Consider the following 21,457-nt stretch of genomic DNA (forward strand, 5'->3'; position numbering starts at 1 on the left):
TCATGATCGTAAAATTCAAATCTCTAAGGCCAGAAAATAAAGTACGAAACAATATTCTTACGCAAATACTCTCAAAATCGAAAGCAGTTAATCCAATCGGCCCGAACAATGGCAATAGTAATATCGATCACGATCTTAAAACACTTCGCTCACCACTGAGTTGCAACCTGAATAATCAAAGATCACATTTTAATGCAACAGTGAAGAATGAATTCAAAGTGAAGTATCATGAACCGTCTCCAACATCAAACTTCAGTCGCTTAAGAGTGAATTTAGAACCTTGCACTTTTCAATTTTTTTCACTTCAATTATTATCAGTTAAAAGATCGAGGCACACTGAACGATAGCAATCACGTAATCTAATCTCCATAGATAAAGAGATTCCCTGACACTAGTACAGGCAGCACTAGGGCAGCTCACCTATAGCAATGCAGGTCATAGTTAACGGGAGCTTGACGATAATTTGACGTCAACGATACGTTTTAAAATAATTAGAAACAAGATAAAGAGTATTATAAAATACTATTTTACAATACACGCTGCTGGTGCAGTAGAAAAAAATTACCGGTATCTTAAATCCATCGAATATAAGTTAAAAATATAACTCAGTACTCACAGCAGTGAGTGACAGAGAGCGCATTTTCTCGTTGGCGAAAACTTGAGGTCACGGACGGACGGACAGACAGACGGACATGGCGAGCACAATAGTGCATTTTTTCCATAAATGAGAAAATGCGCTAAAAATTATCCACACATCCAAGTAGATAGATGATTCATGAAAAATATTTCACGTGATATTGAGACAACGACGGCGAATTTTATGAAGAATACAAATAATTTGCGCTAAAAAACGATGCTCGCATTAGACAAATCAGGCGAAATTACTTGACATGTTCTTTTGTGCTCACGAGAAGTGGCGAGGGTCACTAAACTACGTACGGTTTCATTAGAAATTTTCTTCTTTTTCAATAAACACCACCCCATAAAAATAATGTAATTTTTTTTAAGGTCTGAAAAAAAGATAATGCGAGCAGTAGTTTTATCATGAGGATAAAATATGTTCAATTAAAAAGTGACATATTTTCCAACATACATTCGTTCAAATTTGGGAAATAAAACCCGGCCTAACGAAAAATTTTTCTTTCCTATCACTAGTCACGATAAGAAAAGCTCAAATATTCTGAGTTATAATGCACTAATGGACAAAGCTGCAGTCGTTTAATGTACTATTAGTATCTGGATTACTGGATTAGTATACCTGACATTCAAATAAGGAAAAATGAATTACGGTAATATCTTATTCCATCAGATCTGACGGATTCCTCAACTTCGCAGCTAAGTTATCGCGGCTTTATAATGCAAATAAAGCAAATGTAATATAGAACATATCGTTATACTATAGTACAGCAGTACGGTACACTTTGGACTGCCCGAGAGATTTCAACGAAATTATAAGCCAAAATACTCGGCATATTCTGATGGAAAATATCCCCGAAAACGCAATAACGATTTGCGAGTAGTAACATCAAGACCACATACGAACAAGCTGATGCAAATGAAATGCGCAAAACATGGGGAATTGTGAGCTCAGTAATTGTGTTCTCTGAGTTATGTTGAATCAGAACTTTTGCTGAGGAAACTAACTATAAAGTGAGAATTACTGCCAGAAAATTCGGTCATCGCGCAGATCTAATGCGCAGGCAGGCACTCGACAAACACTGCGTGCACGGAAGTTACAGGCAATAAAGTAGTCCTGATTAAATAATATATTTTGCTTGAAATAATACGAATAAATAAGTTGCTTCTAATTCTGCTCATATAATTTATTCGTTTAGTCGATGAAGTTTACGTTTTTGAGAAGTCAGAGCGTTTGGAATAATGGAGAAGAGTGATGGGTTTAATCATTATGGCGGATGGGTCATTAATATGCAATAGCCAATACTATTCAACATTATCCTCGACATCTCAGAGTCAACATGTACTAACTGATCATTTTATTGCGTCCTGCCATATCTGCCCACAAGTTATGCCACTTGGCCACTAAGTATAACGAAGTCTTTGGTGATTTGGGCACAGGAGTGAAAATTTAAAATCAAAGTGATTTCAAATTCAAATTTTTTTGGGCAAAATTGACCAAGCTAAAATGAAGATGAGTATTTTTAATGAGAAGTATCACTCTTTTATAGCTTGCGCAATCGAAGTGGAGTTCTTGTCTAAGTCATTCATGCGATCGCTTTATGAATAATATGATTGATTACATATTCCCCGGCACTGATTCACTGAATGATCGACGACTTAATTCTTAAGAAAATAACTACATTAAAATCTTATAACCTCGTTGAAACTCGAGTGCTTCTTGGATCAGTTAATTGACTATATGATACGTGATGCATTGACGTTTGACGTCATACTACTGAAAGCTTATCACAGTCGTCACAGCTGGAGAGTTTATAATATACCAATGAATATAATTATTACATGATGAACTGACGTGATAGTGACGTCACATCGTACACTCAGAAAAATTAATCGGTCATTTGGTCAAAAATAGAGACGCACTTCCTTACTCACAACATGATGTATCACTGATACGCTCTTTTGCCGAGCCTAACTGGTAAGAATGACCCAGAAAAGGCTAAAAATTGTATTGCCATTACGACCAAGTCTCAATCATTTTTAGCGCATTTTCTCATTTATGGAAAAAATGCACTATTGTGCTCGCCATGTCCGTCTGTCCGTCCGTCCATGCGTGACCTCAAGTTTTCGTCGACGAAAAAATGCGCTCTCTGTCACTCACTGCAGTGAGTACTGATCTAATTTTTTCGAGAATAAGCTCACCTTAGTGTTGATGAAGTTACAGGCTTCATCCACATTAAAATCTTATAACCTCGTTGAAACTCGAGTGCTTCTTGGATCAGTTATGTGACTATGTGATACGTGATGCATTGACGTTTGACGTCATACTGAAAGCTTATCACAGTCGTCACAGCTGGAGAGTTTATAATACCAATGAATATAATTATTACATGATGAACTGACGTCACATCGTACACTCAGAAAAATGAATCGGCCATTTCGTCAAAATAGTGACGCACTTCCTTACTCACAACACGAGTAGAGAGCGGATGTATCACTGATACGCTCTTTTGCCGAGCCTAACTGGTAAGAATGACCCAGAAAAGGCCAAAAATTGTATTGCCATTGCGACCAAGTCTCAATCATTTTAAGCGCATTTTTTCATTTATGGAAAAAATGCACTATTGTGCTCGCCATGTACGTCTGTCTGTCTGTCCGTCCGTCCGTCTGTCCATTTGTCTGTCCGTCTGTCTGTCTGTCCGTCCGTCTGTCCGTCTGTCCGTCCGTCTGTCTGTCCGCCTGTCCGTCCATCCGTCCGTGACCTCAAGTTTTCGTCGACAAGAAAATGCGCTCTCTGTCACTCTCTGCAGTGAGTACTGAGTTATATTTTTTTCAATTGTAGGCTCACCTTAGTGTTGATGAAGTTACAGGCTTCATCCTTGAGAGTTTTGAGAGTGAGGCGAGAAGAGTTGATGGTGATCTGATCCCGGACCAAGCCATGCTGCATGCTGAACGAGATGTCCACGCCTGTCACTCCCACCGACATCCTGTTATTTTGGATATAAATAAATAATTTATTTATACAAAATACACTTCATAGAAACATGCATCTTGAATTCTATTTATACGTCAGTCACTCCCACCAACATCCTGTTATTTTGGATATATATAAAAAATTAAATACAATTTATATATATATTTTGTATAAATAAAAAATTTATTTATACAAAATACACTTCATAGAAACATGCATCTTGAATTATATTTATACGCCAGTCACTCCCACCTCATCCTGTCATCATGAAGCTATATACAAAATTTTATTACCATACAAAATACATTTCATTGAAATTCATGTTTAAGAGATGACCGTACCAGTCACTCCCACTAAACTTTAGTCATTGAGATGTCGAACAGGAAATTTACTGCTATAAATACACTTATGTCAGTAAAATGTGGGACCTTGTAAAGCCACAGAAATCAAAAGGAATCCATATACTCAAACATAATTCCATTTGAGGACATTTTTTCCAACTTTTATCCAGAATTGAGGTTAAATGCAATAATTTGAATAGTTTAGGGATGAGCAGGGCAAGAAAAAGTTATTTAATTATGCTCCGAATATGAAATATGTTCATCAGATTGATATTTACTTGGCAAGCAAAATCTAAATTACATTCTTCCAAAAATGTAACCATACAAGTTGCTGGTCTACATAAATGCATCAATTAAAACTGCCTATTCATCCTCAGAAGCCTAATTTTCATAAAATAATTGATTGTTAATGGCTCATAAGTTCAGTAAAACAGCTATTGCAAAGATGGGGAACTTAACAACCAACCCAGGCATGTTTAAGGTTGACATTTACTTTGATTTTAAGCTTTGTTATATAATTACAAAGAGTCAAGTAAAGTAGCATGGCATCTCTCAATTTAATATTGAAAAATTTATTGGGATTTGTAGGCAACCTAGAAATTTGAGAATGATAAATTGTGTTGTAACTTGTTTTTAATTTGCAAAATTGTAGACAATAATTATGAAGTACCAAATTTGGTTGAGATAACAAAGTTGAGCATCTGTTCAACTTTGAGCAGAAACAAATGCTTATAGGAATAATTTTTCTAAATTATGTTTATTTATCTCAATTCATTCAACTGGATATTATAGAATGGTTGCTTGAAATTTCTGAATTTCTAAGCAGCTTTCCATATTTTTATTGAAAGAAAAATTTGAACAATTTGAAAACAATAAATAAATCTTATAACAATATATAGGTAAGTGTTTGCACTGCTATAGGTTGCTGGGCTGCAGGATGAACAAATATGAATAAAAATGGAAACTTGATCCTAATCTTCTGAATTTTGGGAGCCAATGCATGACTACTTGGTTTCTACTAAATACAGCAATGTTAAATAAACCCTTTAATACCAAACAATTAACAGGATCAGAAAGGTCATTCCATGTAATTGTATCTGAAGTCTCTGAAGTCCTAACCCATGAATATCAATTAATGACCAGTACCAGAGAAAATATGTAGATGAAATAATTTCAGAAAAAAATGAACTATTAACATTTCTGATGAAAAAAACTTGGCTATCCTGATGTAATCCAAGGTTTTCCAAATGCTGATTTTGAGCTATACATAACATCAAAATACAGGCAGTAACTAATTTTATTCATTATTTTTTTTTTTTGCCCTGCAAAATTTTGGAAGTTGTAGCAGTCAGCCTCCATCAAGCCTACGCCAAGCAGCCAGATGTTGTAGGAAAAGGACAGGAAGTATTTTATATGAAAGGCAAGGTCATTAAGTTTTGTGTCCTGCCAACAGAGGTGGGCAGTAGGGCGCTAAATGTAGCGGCCACTACATTTTTGGTGTAATGTTGTCAACCTCAGCCTGTTACTAGTGTCAACATGTTAGTTGTTACTTGTTAAGTTGTTACCAGTTACCACTTACAGGCATTTTTTCATGTAGGGAAGGTAAAACATAAAATAACTAACTTTTATTTACTGTATCTAACCCGTACTAGTTCGGTTAGGTTAATTGCAATAAAGTTGCATTGATATGTTATGAAAATTTTTTATTATCATTAAATGTTTATAAGTAAATCCCAATAGCAGAACAATAAATATTTAGAGATTTCCAATAATTTTGGCCATTGTAGGGGCACTACATTTTACTGTAGCAGTAGCACCTGCTACCATAGTGGCAAACCATAGCTTTTTTAGAATCGGTTCATTTTTGATTTACTCATTTACCCAAGATTTAAATCAATTCTTTATGTATGATACTGCAGGTGGCTGCTACAATCTAATGGGTGTAGCGGTAGCACCCCCTACATTTAGAGCATGTAGCGGTAGCGGCTGCTACATTACAAAGTAGCGCTGCCCAGCTCTGCCTGCAAAGCCAGTTACCATTATGCATTGGACAAGTGAGCAGCATGCCTTTGCAATTGAGGCATACATTCCTAATGGCCATTCCATTATCTCTAGTATATACTCAACAAGCATTTTGTACTGAAATAAATTCCTAATCAGAAATTGATTGTTATTAGGGTTAACACATTTAGGGCACATGGAAGTGTGAATGCAATAAGGTCTGGAGGTCAGTGGACTGCCACAACACCCAAATACATGGAGAGTTAGGTATTTCTGCTTTCTACAAATCATTCAGCACTTGAACATGCTGCCATTCTCAGGATTTCTAAAGCAGTGTGGTACAAATACTACACAAAGTACTGCAATTTCATCCCTAAGAATTGTCGGTGGCACAGGAACTCAGTAAAAATATTTTTTATTGCTTGAGTACTTATTTCACAATACAGTCATTTCAAACAACATTTTGCAGAGTGCCTCACATCAATATGCTTCAGCGAGTAGAACAGAACTTCAAAAATCAACTGAATGCATTGAAAACTGAAAAAAACTCAATGCATTGACAATGGGGACCATCATTTGTCCAATGTCATCTTTAAAACTAAGTAATACATAAATAACTTAAATGTTTTTGGCGCATTTTCTCATTTATGGAAAAAAATACCACTATTGTGCTCATCATGTTGGTCCGTCTGTGACTTCTCATCACGGACGGACGAGAAAATGCACTCTCTGTCACTCACTGCAGTGAGTACTGATCTATTTTTTCTATATAATTCATATTGTAATATCTTTAATAATTCTCTTTTTATTGAGCTTTCAAATCAGGAATTTACTGTAGAACCCTGTAATTAGAAGGACTCCTAATCAGACTTGAAAAAATAATCTATATATGCTTTAGGCTTTTGAATATTATATAAAATGTATTATTACAAATTGCTCATTACCATCTTTTGAAGGCATAAAATTAAATGCTGGTACATCACTGAACTGGGCAACTGGCTAAGTTAATAAAATGACATAGGAGCCTCTGGCTGCAGTGAGCTTTAGCCTACATCAATATATGATGCATCAAATGATTCAAATCTGCAGTCAAAATAAATATGTAACTAACCAATTTATTCTTGAGTATTGATGTACATGTACATGTATAAATTTTTTGCATCATATTCATATTTGCTAAAGTCTACTAAATGTAATAATAACAATAAATTAGAATGTTTGCTCCCAAAGTTATGTACCGGTATCTTAGGTAAATCTGAAATCTTGCAGCTCATTAGTATGGTTTCATTAGCAATTAGATAAGAGATAACATATTAACCTCTCATCAGGTATCAACATATGTGTATATATATTGATGTTGACTAGTGTAACTACTCAAAACAAACCAAAGATTAGGTGATTTTTGTCTCATACTATCTCAAAAAAAATGCAGAACATTTTTTTTTTTTAGTTCAAACATTCGAAATTTTCAAGCAAAATTGAAAAATCTTACTTTTTGCTCTAACTTTCCAGCTTAAATTTTCCTGATTTCTAAACCTGGTTAAGCACGTTACTAACGTGCTCTCTACTAACGTGCTTTTATCTCTAACGTGACGTTAGAGATAAAATCTTATTTGTAATATTAGGCAGCAGTTTCCCATCAGTTTGGGTAAAAACCCATTCAACTCATGATTATGGCCTATGTGTAAAAAAATAGGTAAAAATATAAAGGCTAAAAAATCAATAACCTGCATGAAAAATATTTAATGGCTATAAGATGATTAAGATCAATAAACTTATATCTCAAAAATCAAGTAGCCAGTTTGGAATTTGAAGAGTAGATATTTATCAGTTTGGGAATCTAGTAGCTGTCGTAGCCATAGGGCAGAACCGCAGTAGCACTGGACCTGGAGACTGGACTGACAGGACTCAGGAGCAGTCCCAGCCAGGGCTGGAAAAGTCCTATTTTTGTCTGAAATATTGCGGCTCTAATATCATATAATTTCAGTGGGTATGAAATATCATGGCTTGAATGTCATAAATTTTTGCTTGATTGAAAAATTGCAGTTTGCACTTTGCAAACATGTCATTTCATAAAATTTTCAACTTCCGCAATCCGCATTGCTTTACCATTCCTGCCAAAATATCCTGCAAAAAAACATAAACATTGTAATGTAAACAAATCAACTAAACGTTTTGTTAAAGATTGCGCATAGTTGCGGTCATGTCAAAGCGGTCAGACTGCATTAACACGTGCTCAACTTACAGTAAAGACAAATTTTATTGTTGCTGTTTGACTGTTTTAGGGTAAAATTCAAGATTTGAAGTAGGTAACATGTGCATGGACTTTGTAAATAAATGCACGCCTCGTAAATGCTTTTTATGGCCAAGATATGGAATTCATGGCTTGAAAAAATGGAATCACCGCTGGCAAATCCATGAAACCACGGCTTGAAAAATTCAGTCGCGGCTCGCCAAGTAGATATATTCCATGCCTGGTCCCAGCAAATATATTATTTATATACATAATAATATTAATACATAGGCTAACACATGTCAAATTTCATGTATACTTGGTTTTTAACATGGAAATAGATGCAATAAGAAAATTTAACCATGCAAAAAATACTAATAAAAAATACTATACTAACTGGAAGTTACGCAATTGAAAGTAAAAATTCGTCCTAAATTTCAAGTCAAAACGATGCTGACTCTCGAACATTTATTCCCTGACACTCCTGAATCTGACGTCCTTGAGTTAAGAGAACAAAATTCACCATTAAAACGAAATAAATCCCATAATATAAATACTCACGTGAACAATTTTCGTCAGAACAAAGCTTGGAAAAATATAAATGAAGAATATGAAATTAAGAATCAGTTAACATCATACGCAGTGTTCCATAAACTCACAACCACACTCGTCACTTGTTCTACCTACACTGATGACATCGGTTGTTGCTATAGATGATTTAAGAATAAATAACAGAGAATCTGATACCACTTCGCAATACCTGATATGTAGGTGACAAACTTTTTGCTGGACTACACACTTGGTTTGATTACTAGGAGGATATTTTCTCAAATTCATTTGATTTGTCAGATTAATGAAATTCTTTTCAGATTAATGAGGGGCCAGACGAATTTGACTAAGGATGGAAAAGTATAATTAAAGCAAGTTAAAATATGATAATTTTACCAACTTACCAAGAACCTAAATTAAAAAATACCAAATTGTTCATGAGAATATTGATTGACTATGATAGATGCAAAATATTGTTACTGATTGATAAAATATGATAAAAGAGTAATATAACGATTCAGAAGAATGTCGTTCCTGTGAAAAATTAGAAAACAGTATACCCTAAAACACGCTGAATTCGTTTTTTTTTCTGTCATCTTTTCAATCAAAAAACATTGTTTTAAAAGGTTTAGGTCAATTTACGGGGGGATATCAGGGGTATAGTTTACAGAACAGTTTATATTCAGCGAAAAGGTTCACCCCCATTGTTCAAATTTGCCCATAAAGAACTCAAACAGCACTGACTAAAAACTGTCATTTTTCTCATAAAAGAAAATATTGTTCCAGCACAAACTGAACAAAATTATGCAGTCCCGGGAGCACTGTTTTTTTTTTATTCTCAATTGTTGTTGTCTAATCTCGTTCAGTTAGAGAAGTACTTCTATTGCTTAATAGAATGATTACTCAAGAAGTCATTCCTTAACTTGAAGAGTTGTCTTGGATTCCAAATTACTATCTAGCTATCTCAATCAATCGTCAGTTATGGAAAGATCGGGTTCCAATTGCCTATCCCTTGTGAATCACGTCACGAAAATTACAAGAATCGGCAACAGGCCATGGGCCTATTTCTTCAATGCCGACACTTCTATTCTATTCTACAGACTCTATGCAGCACGTTATCTTGTATCGATATTTTTTCATCTAGATAACTATTGCTCTTTCTGAATAGGGCAGGGTGGCCCAGTGGTTAAAGTTCAGCGCACCAAGATCCCAGCTCTGTGCGCCAGTTTCTGGTCAGATTTGGCGAGGAGGCCGGGCGGTTAAGCACAGCAGAATTGTAGCAGTGCGTTGCGAGTTCGAGACCGCAAAATGCTGTGAATGTTCTGCGATGTTAAGAATCGGCGACAGGCCTACGGCCTACTAAACGCTGAAACCGCTATTATTATTATTATTATTATTATTATTATTAATAAGTACGGTTAAGTGCTGAGCAGGGTACGTGCGATATTCTGATAGTTACAGGACACGCGTTTAATTTATTAACGTTAAATATTTGCAAATAAAAAATTGTAGTTACATGATAATAGAGGTAGTTACATCATTAGTTTGCTTAAATTTAATGTTTCCCAGGTATCAACAGCAATGAAAGCACCAAATAAATTCATCATATCTAGTACTCTCAACTGCAACCACTTGGCTTAGTTGGCTATCCTGCCATTTCCCAATTCAAATTTCCTCTTGATTTTTGACAAGGCGTGCAGGCACGAATTACGATGTTTTCATTTGCTTTTATAAATACTGTTATTACTGTAACAACGAAATTGTTCTGAACTGCTTTACCGTGATTTCCGTTTAACATACATGATGAATGTTATTTTGAAATAAAACATTTTATCTCCCTGCGTAACATCGCAGCCATCAACGTTCACAAAGAATAATTCACGAATTTTTCGACCTACTGTTGTACGAAATGAAATTCAATAACAGGTGAAGTGTTAAAAGGAAATTTCAACAGGTTAATAAACAACTCGTTCGATTGTTACATCGGAAATGACATTACAAAAGCGTTATGGTTACTGCATGACACGTTAATATTATCCTTAGAGTTGATGCTCATTAAAAACAAGGTGGATGAAAGCCCCTGTCGGTAAAAAGACCGTTACACTGCATTGGTAACGCTGGCACGATATATTGTCTACAGAAACACCTTGTCACGATTTCAATTCAGCTCTAGATAGTTCTGCCCCATACTGCCTACAGGACACATGCATACACACTACACAGTCACTCCATCAGCATGAGTGTAACACCAGATAAACCGCGAACTATTTCAGCAATAAAGATCAAGTCTTCCTCAGATTGAAGTATTTTCCTTTAATTGTTAATGGAGGCCGCGAATACTTAGGATGTTTTCAGTTTTTTTAATATATTTCATTATTTATTAATACTATTATAATTACTATTAATATTATTATTATTATATTATTATTATTATTGTTATTATTATTATTACTATTAATATTACTATTATTGTTATTATCATTATTTATTTTTTTAATAAATAGTTCAAAATCAACAATCGCCTTCGTAATTATTTGATATACTGTCAAAACATACGTAGTGTATATGCGAAAGAAGCAGTTCCCATTCAATCAGGAATTATCAATGCAACTCACAAAATCCTTTCAAAGCGTACAGTGGTGTCTTTGTTAAGTGTTCATAATGCATGCAATAATTCATGAGCAATTCATCTTTGATATCGGGAATTAAAGGACTATCTCGCGGCAGCTAAAATAACATGATAATGACATTTTAAACTGAGTTTGGTCTTTGGACAACAATTTTACAAGTTATGCAACATTTAACTGTAATGCATAAATTTACATAAGTAATTAATACTACTGTGACGATTTAGGCCCATTCACTGGTGAAAAAACAACCCTCCAGATAGAAGCAATGCCAATATTATCTTAGTGGGAGTTCAAGGTCACAAAGGTAGTTCACTCACTCAGCTAGATGTTAAAAAACATTACTTATAACTGTATAAGTATGTCTTTGCTTCAGTGCATGAAATTAACATACTCATGCCGATGATGCCGTCTGTCTCATATAGCAAGGATTCTTTAAATAACATGGATGAAGATTAGAAGTTTAAGAAATATTGTTGATCAGGATAGAGACGAGTGTTCACAGCCAGTAGACGTATATAATGCGAGTGCCTGTCTCCAAGCGCAGCATTTGCGACAAGGCGCTCGGAAGTGTTGGTCGTGCGAGCTTGTCTGTCCGTAGTCAGCTGCACCCTGCATTCACCGGCAATATTCTAACTGCTTAGTCTTATTATTTAAAGTTACCACCCCAACAACAAGGAGTGAATAGACTCGAGTTGCTTATATAATTTTCAGTATCTGACTTAGATGGTTGCCTCTCAGGGTACGAGTGACAAGTGTTAAAACGCGAGAAAATAACTTGCAGTTACTAAATAAGTCAGTGGAGGTGCATTCTGTGCCAGGAGTGGCAGTGATAGTGCCTCAGAGCCATTGACCCTTTATCACGATCTATTTAACCAGAAATACTGATAATTCCGCATAAATTGATGAGTAACTGCAGCCTCTGAAGTCGGCTCCCGAGGTACTTTGAATTATCTTTCACATCAAAGACTTCTTAGTCGCAGCGTCGAAGAATTGAATGACAGAGCGATCTAGAAAATCAACAGCCGTCAGGATGTTCAGATCCGTCGACACAGTTTATCCTGAAAACAGCACCAGGTAAGCCAAGAACATGTTTAAGCGATGACAATTGACAAATCGAGAACACGTAGCTACCTAATTGTTCAATCCGTATTTCCGTCTCTTGAGAAACAATCTTATTTCTTGTGACATCGAGAAATGGAATGATGTCATAGGTGATGATGAGACTGCGGCAGTCAATTTCGTGAGAATTTTCGATAACGTTATAGCTATGCAGATCCCGATCATTTATTTTTCGCGCTTTAGCCTTGACCTCACGCCGTCACGCGGCCCGTGAATCGTGATATTTACGATGACAATTTATAAGAAGACTGAACTATGAAAATCTCTGCACAATCTGATATCTTTCACTCGGCTTAGGTCACTTTCATTCATAGCCTAGATTTTTTTTAATAAAACGGCCGGTGACTCGAATGCGTGTGCCGATGCGTACAATATTTGTTAGCCATACTGTCCGTGTCAGGAATTCAATTAAAAGTACCGTATCCTGACTTAGGTCATCTTGCATATCTTGGTTTATTCTGTCCTGTAGTAGAATCATTGTTTAAATAATATTAGTAAGCAGCTAATATTAATAGCTAGTGATACGTTTTAATTACCAATTGATTGCCTCGACGTCGTGTTTGATCGAATTTGGTTTAAATCCACTGACACCCCTATCCGGCTATCCCTACATAGATAGTCAATAATTTTAGTTGAAGATGTTTCAAATCGCGAAACAAACATGAAACTTTGTGCTGCTCATGGCTGATATAGGCCTCTAAAAAATATTTCCGTATGCACTAAAACTTAGCCAGATACTGAGAATTGAGATAGTGAGATACCAATGTCGTATTCCTGGGCTGTTGTGCTGAATGGATTGTTCCCATTTTCAGGGCAGTGTTTCTCATCAAGTTTTTTGAAATCTTGGTGAGTAGCTAGCAGCTAGTTCATGACTCATAAATCCACAAATTTCCATCGTAATGAGAGATTTTTGACCTGATTTCGGTGTCCACTTGGCACCGCTATCTCCTATCTTTCTCGCAGTCATCGTACCCGAAAACCATCCCGAGATGGCCTTGATGAAACTATACCGGGATGTACACTATGAACTCTTCGTTCGTTCAAATGCCTCCGTAGTTCCCCAGCAGTCATGCAATAATGAACATCAGTACATCACTTTATTTTGAAGGGCTCCTGTTAAGCAACACTTCACGTTTCCTGCTTTGGTCGAAACAATAGCTACTCGCGTCTAAGTTAACAATTAGGTACCTACGAACAAAGCTCGAATTATTTTGCCTCGAACTGCAGTATCATGCTCTGCCACGACTCCAGCGCACCGTTTAGTGTTCGTATTTATTTCTCGTGACATAATATTAAAATTACAATGTTTTGCGTTATGTACCCACGGATTTCAGATCAAATGAATTATGCGTTCGCTTTCTCAATACTATAAAGTATAATCAAATGAACGCCCCTTTAAATGTGAAGCGTGATGGTATGGATCATCACGTTTTATCCATGTGGTCATGAAATTTTGGTAGGTCATAAACTTTTGAAAAAACATATAGCGCTGTCTTCATTTTTGTCTATCAAGTCGCCCAAATTAAGTGAATAGAAACGCAACAGTTTAGAAACACCGAATTTTTAGTTAATTTTAATCTGTTATCAGAGCAACAGTTACTGTAACATATTACCTCGTACAAAACGTTATTATGAGTCCATAATTCGTATACTGACCAGATCAACAACTACCTCGACGGACTTTTTCGTTCATCGGATAATAACTTTATTATCATCCAAATCATGTCATGTGATACGAGCGTGCAACTGAACACATTGATTATCTCATTTTCAGCTTTATGAACTTCTTTGTTGTCGACGGTTATTATTTGATTAAACCGCGTAAACTAATTAACGATAGGGCCATGTTGAGCATTGTGGTAGAGTGATAATCTTAATTAGTCGGGGTTAAACAGCGCTCGATATTTCGCTCGAGTAAGTTTCAAAGAACGTTTTCTACAACGCAATTTATACACTACACTGGGAACGAACCCCGAAATGAAGTGTTCCCAGTATGTAAACTGGATGCTGGTCAGTCCCTCGAGGGATCGTTCTGGCATGGGGAATTTCCTACAGGCCGAGGAATTTTTATAACCGTCGCCCATTTGCCTGTTATTTCCTTGTGCGATCAAGTGATAGAATTTTTTATTATTATTACTGCCGTTTGATTTCAAGTTTCTAATGAAAATGGTCTTCTTGCCTAATTAAATAATTTTCTAGCTTTTCCCAGTATTTTGGCATGACATCATTTGACCGTCAATTCTGAATATTTCGTCAATATATAGATTTTTAAACTGATAGCTGTTTTGTAGTGTTTTAATAATATTATTGGTGATACTGCTGTAGTTTAATTTAGGTCTTTTAAGCATATTTGCATTATTTATTATCACATCGAACGAGAGATCATTGGCCGTGCCTTCTTCTGAATGCGTTGAAAAAAGTATTATCTTGCGTACCTTTACGTTTGTTAGAAATTTTAAGCTCAATTGGGCAGCAATCGCATACTAATATGCCTACAGAAAGCAATTCGTATACTTCTGCTCTTTCTGACAAAGGAGTTCAATTTTACATCCTGCTCTTGCGGACGGTCAAGTGGCTCAAAAACAATAATTATTTCTGTAAAAGTTTCTATTACTGTCTTCTACGCATATCCATGTGACAGCTGCAGTTAGTCTTGCGGCTTGCAAGGACTCACAAGCCAAGGACAAGGACAACAAGGATACGCCGAGTTAGGTCGACGCCTTACGATACATAGATGTCATATTCGGCCTTGCGTCTTTCTCAGAGTCGTGGTTGATGCCAAAATCTTCATGCTGCGCGCGATGCGCAATAAGTTCGGTTCAGTGCGCATCAACCAATAGGAACTGTTTCTATTATTCTTTACTATCATTTATGTACGTGTGTAGGATGTATGCCTTGTGAATTATATGCCCTACGAGAAGTGACGTATTCATTGGGTCGAAATCGGGAATTTTATGTTGGCCAAATATAATCTACGCAAGAAAGATTTCAGTATTTCAATTTCTCTCAGCTAATCAACTTTTTCAATATTTGAAAATATAGTCTACGTAAGAAAGATTTCAGTATGTCCTTTTCTGTTAGCTAATCAACTTTTTCAATATTTGATATATAATTTACATTTCCGTAATTTTTCCTTTTCGTAATTCTTGTTTGCAATGAGGAATTTTACTTGTCACTATTTTACTAGGAGCAGTTTCTACTTTAACCGTGGTCCTTTATTTGTTTTTCCCAGCTTGATGCCCCCACGGCAGCACAGCAGCAACAGCAACACCTTTTCTTCGCAATCCGTCCTCAAAACCGTCCAGAAATTTGTGACATCCGTCAATGCCATGAACGAAACAGTCATGGTCCCTTGCCGGTGAGTTCAGACAAACCTGTGTTCACGAAAATTCTATTTATTTCGAACTTTAGCCGTAATGATGCAGTTTAAAATAGAGCGAAAATTCAAACACAAAATTCAGACAAATTAAAGCGAAATTAATCATCATCTATATGTCTGTTTATAATTATTTTCTCGTCTCTAACCCCACCCCTAATCACTAGTAGTTAACGATACTGAACCTGAGTAGAACATTATTCATATGATCAGATAAACCTTGATTTGCATCGTATTCATCGTCTATATATTTCGTTGGCAGGCTGCTTGACATGGACTTCAGTGCCATGAAGGACAAAACCGTGCCGGAATTGCTGAAAAACTCCAACGATCCCTACGCTGTGTACTGCTTGTTGAATACTACCAAGAATGATCTCATGTACGGGCCATCAACAGAGGACGACGACGAAGTCACTCCGCAACACGATTCAACCTCAGACAGATGGTCCAGTCCCTGCGATTCTTCTGGAAGTGAAACAAATTCAGTCGTCCAAAATTCTGCATATAATACTCAGCATAATGGCAATAGCTCGAACACTGTTAACAACAACGTCTCACCAGCCAGTCGGAACTCGCACGCTCCTAACAAATCAGCTCCTGCTCGGAGACAGAGCACATTGTCCATGATCTCAGTCGCCTCGTCTAGCAGCGAATGCAGTTCAGAGTGCGACTTGGCAGAAACCTCAACGGAGAGCGCTGAAGATGCCAGTGCAGGGTTAGGTTCAGAGGTACAGTCGTCTGCTCCTGAAACGGTGATCCAAGTCTCAGCTCAACTTCGCGATCATTTGATAGGATTACAAAACTGCCTTACGCAGCTCAGCGAAACTGCAAATTTCATTTCGGATTGCTATCAAGAAGAGCTTGTCAAGTAAATATGTAGCAATTATTGAAGTCAACGACTCGCATGAAGTCCATAAGTCGTGTTATTCGCGTACTCGTACACTCTTAGATTACTAAACTTGTCACATGTACAGTCTTGTGAGGTTAAGGTTAGTGATTGCGGCATCTTCTAATTGCTGTCACTCGATGCAACGAAGCAGAACGATTTTTTTCAGTTTTAGATGCGGAATGGAAGCTACTTCAGTAAAACAAATGAGACATTTTTCAACTATAATACGAGATGCACCAATTTAAATTACGTTCTTTCACATTAAACCTGGCATGCTGCATAAAAATTACGAAATTACTGGCATATTTTCGTATCGAGAAATGATGGATTTTTTAAAAATATTACAAAACGAGTTGCTTTGCTTTGTTTGATCTGTTATTTTGAATTATACGTATAATAACGTGATGGGTGAAAGCCGGATTGTGATTGGTCGTGATCAGGAATATTTTGGTATAAAATAATTAATGTATGCGATGATTTAGGAATTTTTGTAATATAACTATACAATCTAATTCGACGAGAGCTGTGATGGCGAGTGATTCTGCATGACCTTTAAATCAGTAATTGGCATACCTTCCTTAATTGTTATTACGGTAAGTCTATTTATTTGCAGTCATTGAATGATTTTTTAGGATTAATATTAGATACATTCGCTTCGTAAGAAAATATGAGCTCAAATTTCATCTCTGATCAACATTGCTGTTAAACTGAAGTGGTTGTTTTAAAATATCCCATGCCTTTGTTGAAGTTGTTGCATCGGTGCAAAAAATGTTGCTCTGTTGACAGGGACAAGTAACGTCTCGTCAATAACGAGTTGGATTTATTCACGTAATCTGTGATGCTATGTCCCTATAATATTTTTGGCGTTTGCTGATCACGACCATTGTTGGCGATGCGAATGTAGTAGTTCATTTGTCAAGGTCCTATCAATAATTTCCAGATCACCAACATAATTACCAACCATTTCCTATGGTACTTTCTAATGGGGCTGGCAGCACCCGGTGTAGCTAATTCGGGGTAGCAATTCCATACGTAAACACTTTAAATTGGACATTTAAATTTAAATGAAATTTAGATGTCACAAATACTAGAAAGATAGCCCACAAATATTGAATAAAAGCGATGAATTATCATCATGAGCAAAACTAAAGCTAATTAGCTTGAACTCATAATTAACGGAAAGTCCAGCCGTCGTGCCACGGGCCTTTTGACAGTTTCGTTTCTAAGAATAATTGTCAACGTCCTAAGTTTAACTACCAGATTAATTTCATAAGATTTACAGCCTAGTTGTTGATACAAATGACCCCCTCATTCTTAAGGTTTCATTACGTTTGGTCACTCAAATTTTTGTTGCGTATAGTTTATATTATTTTAACAGATTCCTTATATATCGATAAAGACTGAAAGCCAAATACAACTCGTATCTTATTTATTTTTCTTACATGGTTTTGTTTTTGCTTGGAATTACTGTATTGGTATTCAGAATATATAACGGGTTTCACGGCGTATACTGGTTTATTCGTGAATGTGGTGTAGTTTCTTTCTATATTAGGTTACGAGCTTCTTTGTATGGTCGGCTTCTATAACATGGAGTTGGAGAGTAATGGTCAACCGTCAATCTCATAAATCTCCACTGTAGATACTACACTTTCTTTGCCGCTCGTCAGTATAAGAACCACATAATACTGGTCAGAATCAGAATTTGAAGTTTTGATTGCCACGTAATAACTAAGAAACTTTTTCGATCGCGCTAGAAAGTTTTGGCTCAGTTGTGTTAACAAAATTGATACTGGTAGTTTCTTTTGAGGGGCGGCGGCGACATGAGTGTTGTGGTGAAGATAGTGGCTCTGACGGCAGCTGAAGTACGTATTTCTTACTCCCATAACACTTGATGTTCATGATAACTATGATATTCACGTTTCGTAAGTTTGTCTTTTAATAGTTAAATGGGGGATTTGAGATCATTGGTCTGCTTGTTCTGTTTTGTTAGTTTTCAAATGAAAAATGTTAGTTTTCCTAGACATTAGGAAATCGCTAAAAATTACCTCTTGATAGCTTGCGCATAGTATACTACATGGGAATGTTACATGTGAAATCCGATATCTGAATCCTATGCCTCAGAGTATCAGTGACAAGACATTTCACTCCGCTACTCGTTACATCGTCTACAACCTCTGCACTATAAGTTAGCCTATATCGTTAATAACATTCACTCCAGAATTAGTCATATAAATGATAACCTTCAATCTTCTACTAGTTATATCATTTATAACCTCCACTCCAGTAGTTATATCAATGATAACCTTCACGCCACTCCACTACTACTTATTTCATTGATAACCTAATATTCCGTTATGGTTGATTGGACTCAGGAGGGGTAATATATAAACTGGTACACATACATTAGATCGAAAACCCTGAAACTATGCTTTCCTTGTTTAATTCAAGTTAAATTTTTGAAATGAAAAGTTAGTATATACTGGATCTGCCTGACCCGAGCACAAAAAAACGCTGATTTAAACGCTGCCTCCTGCTCAAACTTCCTGTACACAGCAAGCGAATTGCCGACGGTAACGGTGTTGACGCGATGCAAGATCCGACTCCAAAAAAACTATAGTGAACCTCGTAGTCTTTCCTGGAAGGGTGCGAGGAGGATTATGCTTGGCCGTTCCAAGGAAATTGTAATCGCTTCCTAGCTGCGCGGCCTTCCAGCTGTTGTGACACGACGATCTGAATATATTGATAGGAAACTGCTACAATATTCAGAATATTTGATTATTCTAAGAAAACTAAATTTGTTTCTTAAATAGGAGCAATAGCTATCACTCGATGGGTATGGGTATAACACTACATTTTTTATCAATCACGATGTAAACTATAACGCAAATGTATATTACTTGTTTTACAATGTGTCTAGTTGTTCACATCTCGAAGTGTCCAGATTCTTATTTAGTCTTGTTTCTGTGATCGACACGATGAATTGTGTCAAAATCCAAGACATGCAACAACGAACACCTCCAAACAAACTGATAAGTTTAGTATATATGTAATTATAGAATGAGTTCCAGATTGAAATTAATATTTTTAGGCTGAATGCAACATTTAAGTTACGAGAGGTGAAATAAAAGTGTGCTGTGTGCAGTCATACATCGCATCAGTTATGTAGTTTGTGAACAATGTCTATATTTTTACAATTGGATAATAAATTGTTACATATATGTACCGTGTTAAAATTTGTTTTATTTCGCCCTACTCGGATCTTCGAAACCTTACATCACAAAGTAATTTCATCAGAAAAAAATTAAATTATTGCTTTGCCATTCCCAAGTGAGTTGGTAGCCAAAATTACAGAAGTATTACTTTCATCGTGACGTAGCTTCGTCAGGAGTCACATAGTGCATTGGTCTTTAAACAAATAAAATTTATTGTAATCAATGAGTTGAATACTATACAGTTTTCTAAATAAAATTTATTCTGAATCAAGAAAATATTTTTTATTTAAAATGATTATCACTCACGCTACATATGCACTCTTGACATGATCCCACTCCCACCTTCATGCAACATCTATAGACTTCCCTCTACCTTCCCTCTCCCTTCCCTCCCCCACCAGGCACAGAGCGCAAGCCCATCGCTACAGCCAATCACAGGCCTCAATTCAGCCGTCGTACGATGACGTCACGAGTCTCCACTACACACACCCCCAGAAACACCCACTGGCCTGTGATTGCCAAGCCACCCCCCCCCAGTCCCCACTGCAGTTCGGAAATTTAGTGAGCAACATGCAAAAATTGACGGGTGTGGATAGGGCTTAAGACTTGTTGACTGCATTTATCTCTTTGTACCACAGTTGCGAAGGGAATTGTTGTTTAGGTTGACTTACCATAGATAACTGAAAAAAAGTTTTTGTTTCCCGCAATCCTGAACTTATTTCGTATTGATCTACGCTTCTACGAACAATGACTCACCGTGGCACACCTTCGCCTGAGTAACGTCTGACATAAGGCGGGCGATACTGAGTAGACATACGATCAAAAATATCTTCTAATTTGCGAATTTTTTCTGTGCAGAACTTCGATATTAGAGAAAAAGTCTCATGATTACATACAGCATTGTTACGTTTTCTAGAAATTTCTCAGTGATGAACTAAACGATTAATGACACTTCAGAATCATCAACAACATCGATTTTTCTTGTGTATTCTGACATCTTTGAGTCCTGTCATATTTTACGCACTGCGTACATTTCTGATAGATATAAATCCGCTTTCGCAAATCTGTTCAAAGCTACCCATCCTCGTTTCCGAACAGCTCTAGTCAGTTAATAAGGTGAATGCTAAAGTTGCAAGAATAATTTACAATGGTGTGCAGCAATTTTTTTAAAGTCCTTTACAAGATTATTATCGGATGACTAAAAATGGCTTTTCGCGATTGAGAAATTTCAGAAATTTTTAAACATAAATTGAACTGAAAATTTTTTCATGCTGATGCTCAAATTTAAATGAAATCCAAGTTAGACCTAAAAAAAATATTCATTACACTTTTCACTAACTCAATTTAAGCAAAAAGCCAGTGATTCATTGGGATGTTTGAACGAAGTTTCCTAACAAGATATATAATTAATCAAAATATGTAATGCACCCGAAAACTTTCGATGAGTTGTAAGAGTAGTTCGGGGCAAAATAGAAGTGATGTAACCTGGTGCACTGG

General features: G+C 36.3%; 2 protein-coding genes across 2 annotated transcripts in view; one reads left to right on the top strand and one right to left on the bottom strand.

The window, feature by feature from the left end:
* Positions 1-8,859, bottom strand: part of LOC108675165 (serine/threonine-protein kinase D2) — a 55,411-nt gene extending 46,552 nt beyond the window's left edge. Inside the window, 2 exon segments of the mRNA XM_047879877.1 lie at positions 3,485-3,623; positions 8,747-8,859. Coding sequence (XP_047735833.1) covers positions 3,485-3,622 — 138 coding nt within the window. The 5' untranslated portion in view covers position 3,623; positions 8,747-8,859.
* A 3,061-nt stretch (positions 8,860-11,920) lies between these two features.
* LOC108675169 (myb-like protein A) lies at positions 11,921-19,981 on the top strand. Its single transcript, XM_018163161.2, has 3 exons — positions 11,921-12,438; positions 15,716-15,841; positions 16,122-19,981. Exons 1-3 carry the CDS (start codon positions 12,359-12,361, stop codon positions 16,729-16,731), a joined length of 816 nt encoding a protein of 271 aa, XP_018018650.1. The 5' UTR covers positions 11,921-12,358; the 3' UTR covers positions 16,732-19,981.
* Positions 19,982-21,457: the final 1,476 nt, after the last annotated feature.

Source organism: Hyalella azteca, unplaced genomic scaffold, assembly GCF_000764305.2.
Source record: "Hyalella azteca isolate HAZT.00-mixed unplaced genomic scaffold, Hazt_2.0.2 contig4106, whole genome shotgun sequence".
Taxonomy (NCBI): domain Eukaryota; kingdom Metazoa; phylum Arthropoda; class Malacostraca; order Amphipoda; family Hyalellidae; genus Hyalella; species Hyalella azteca.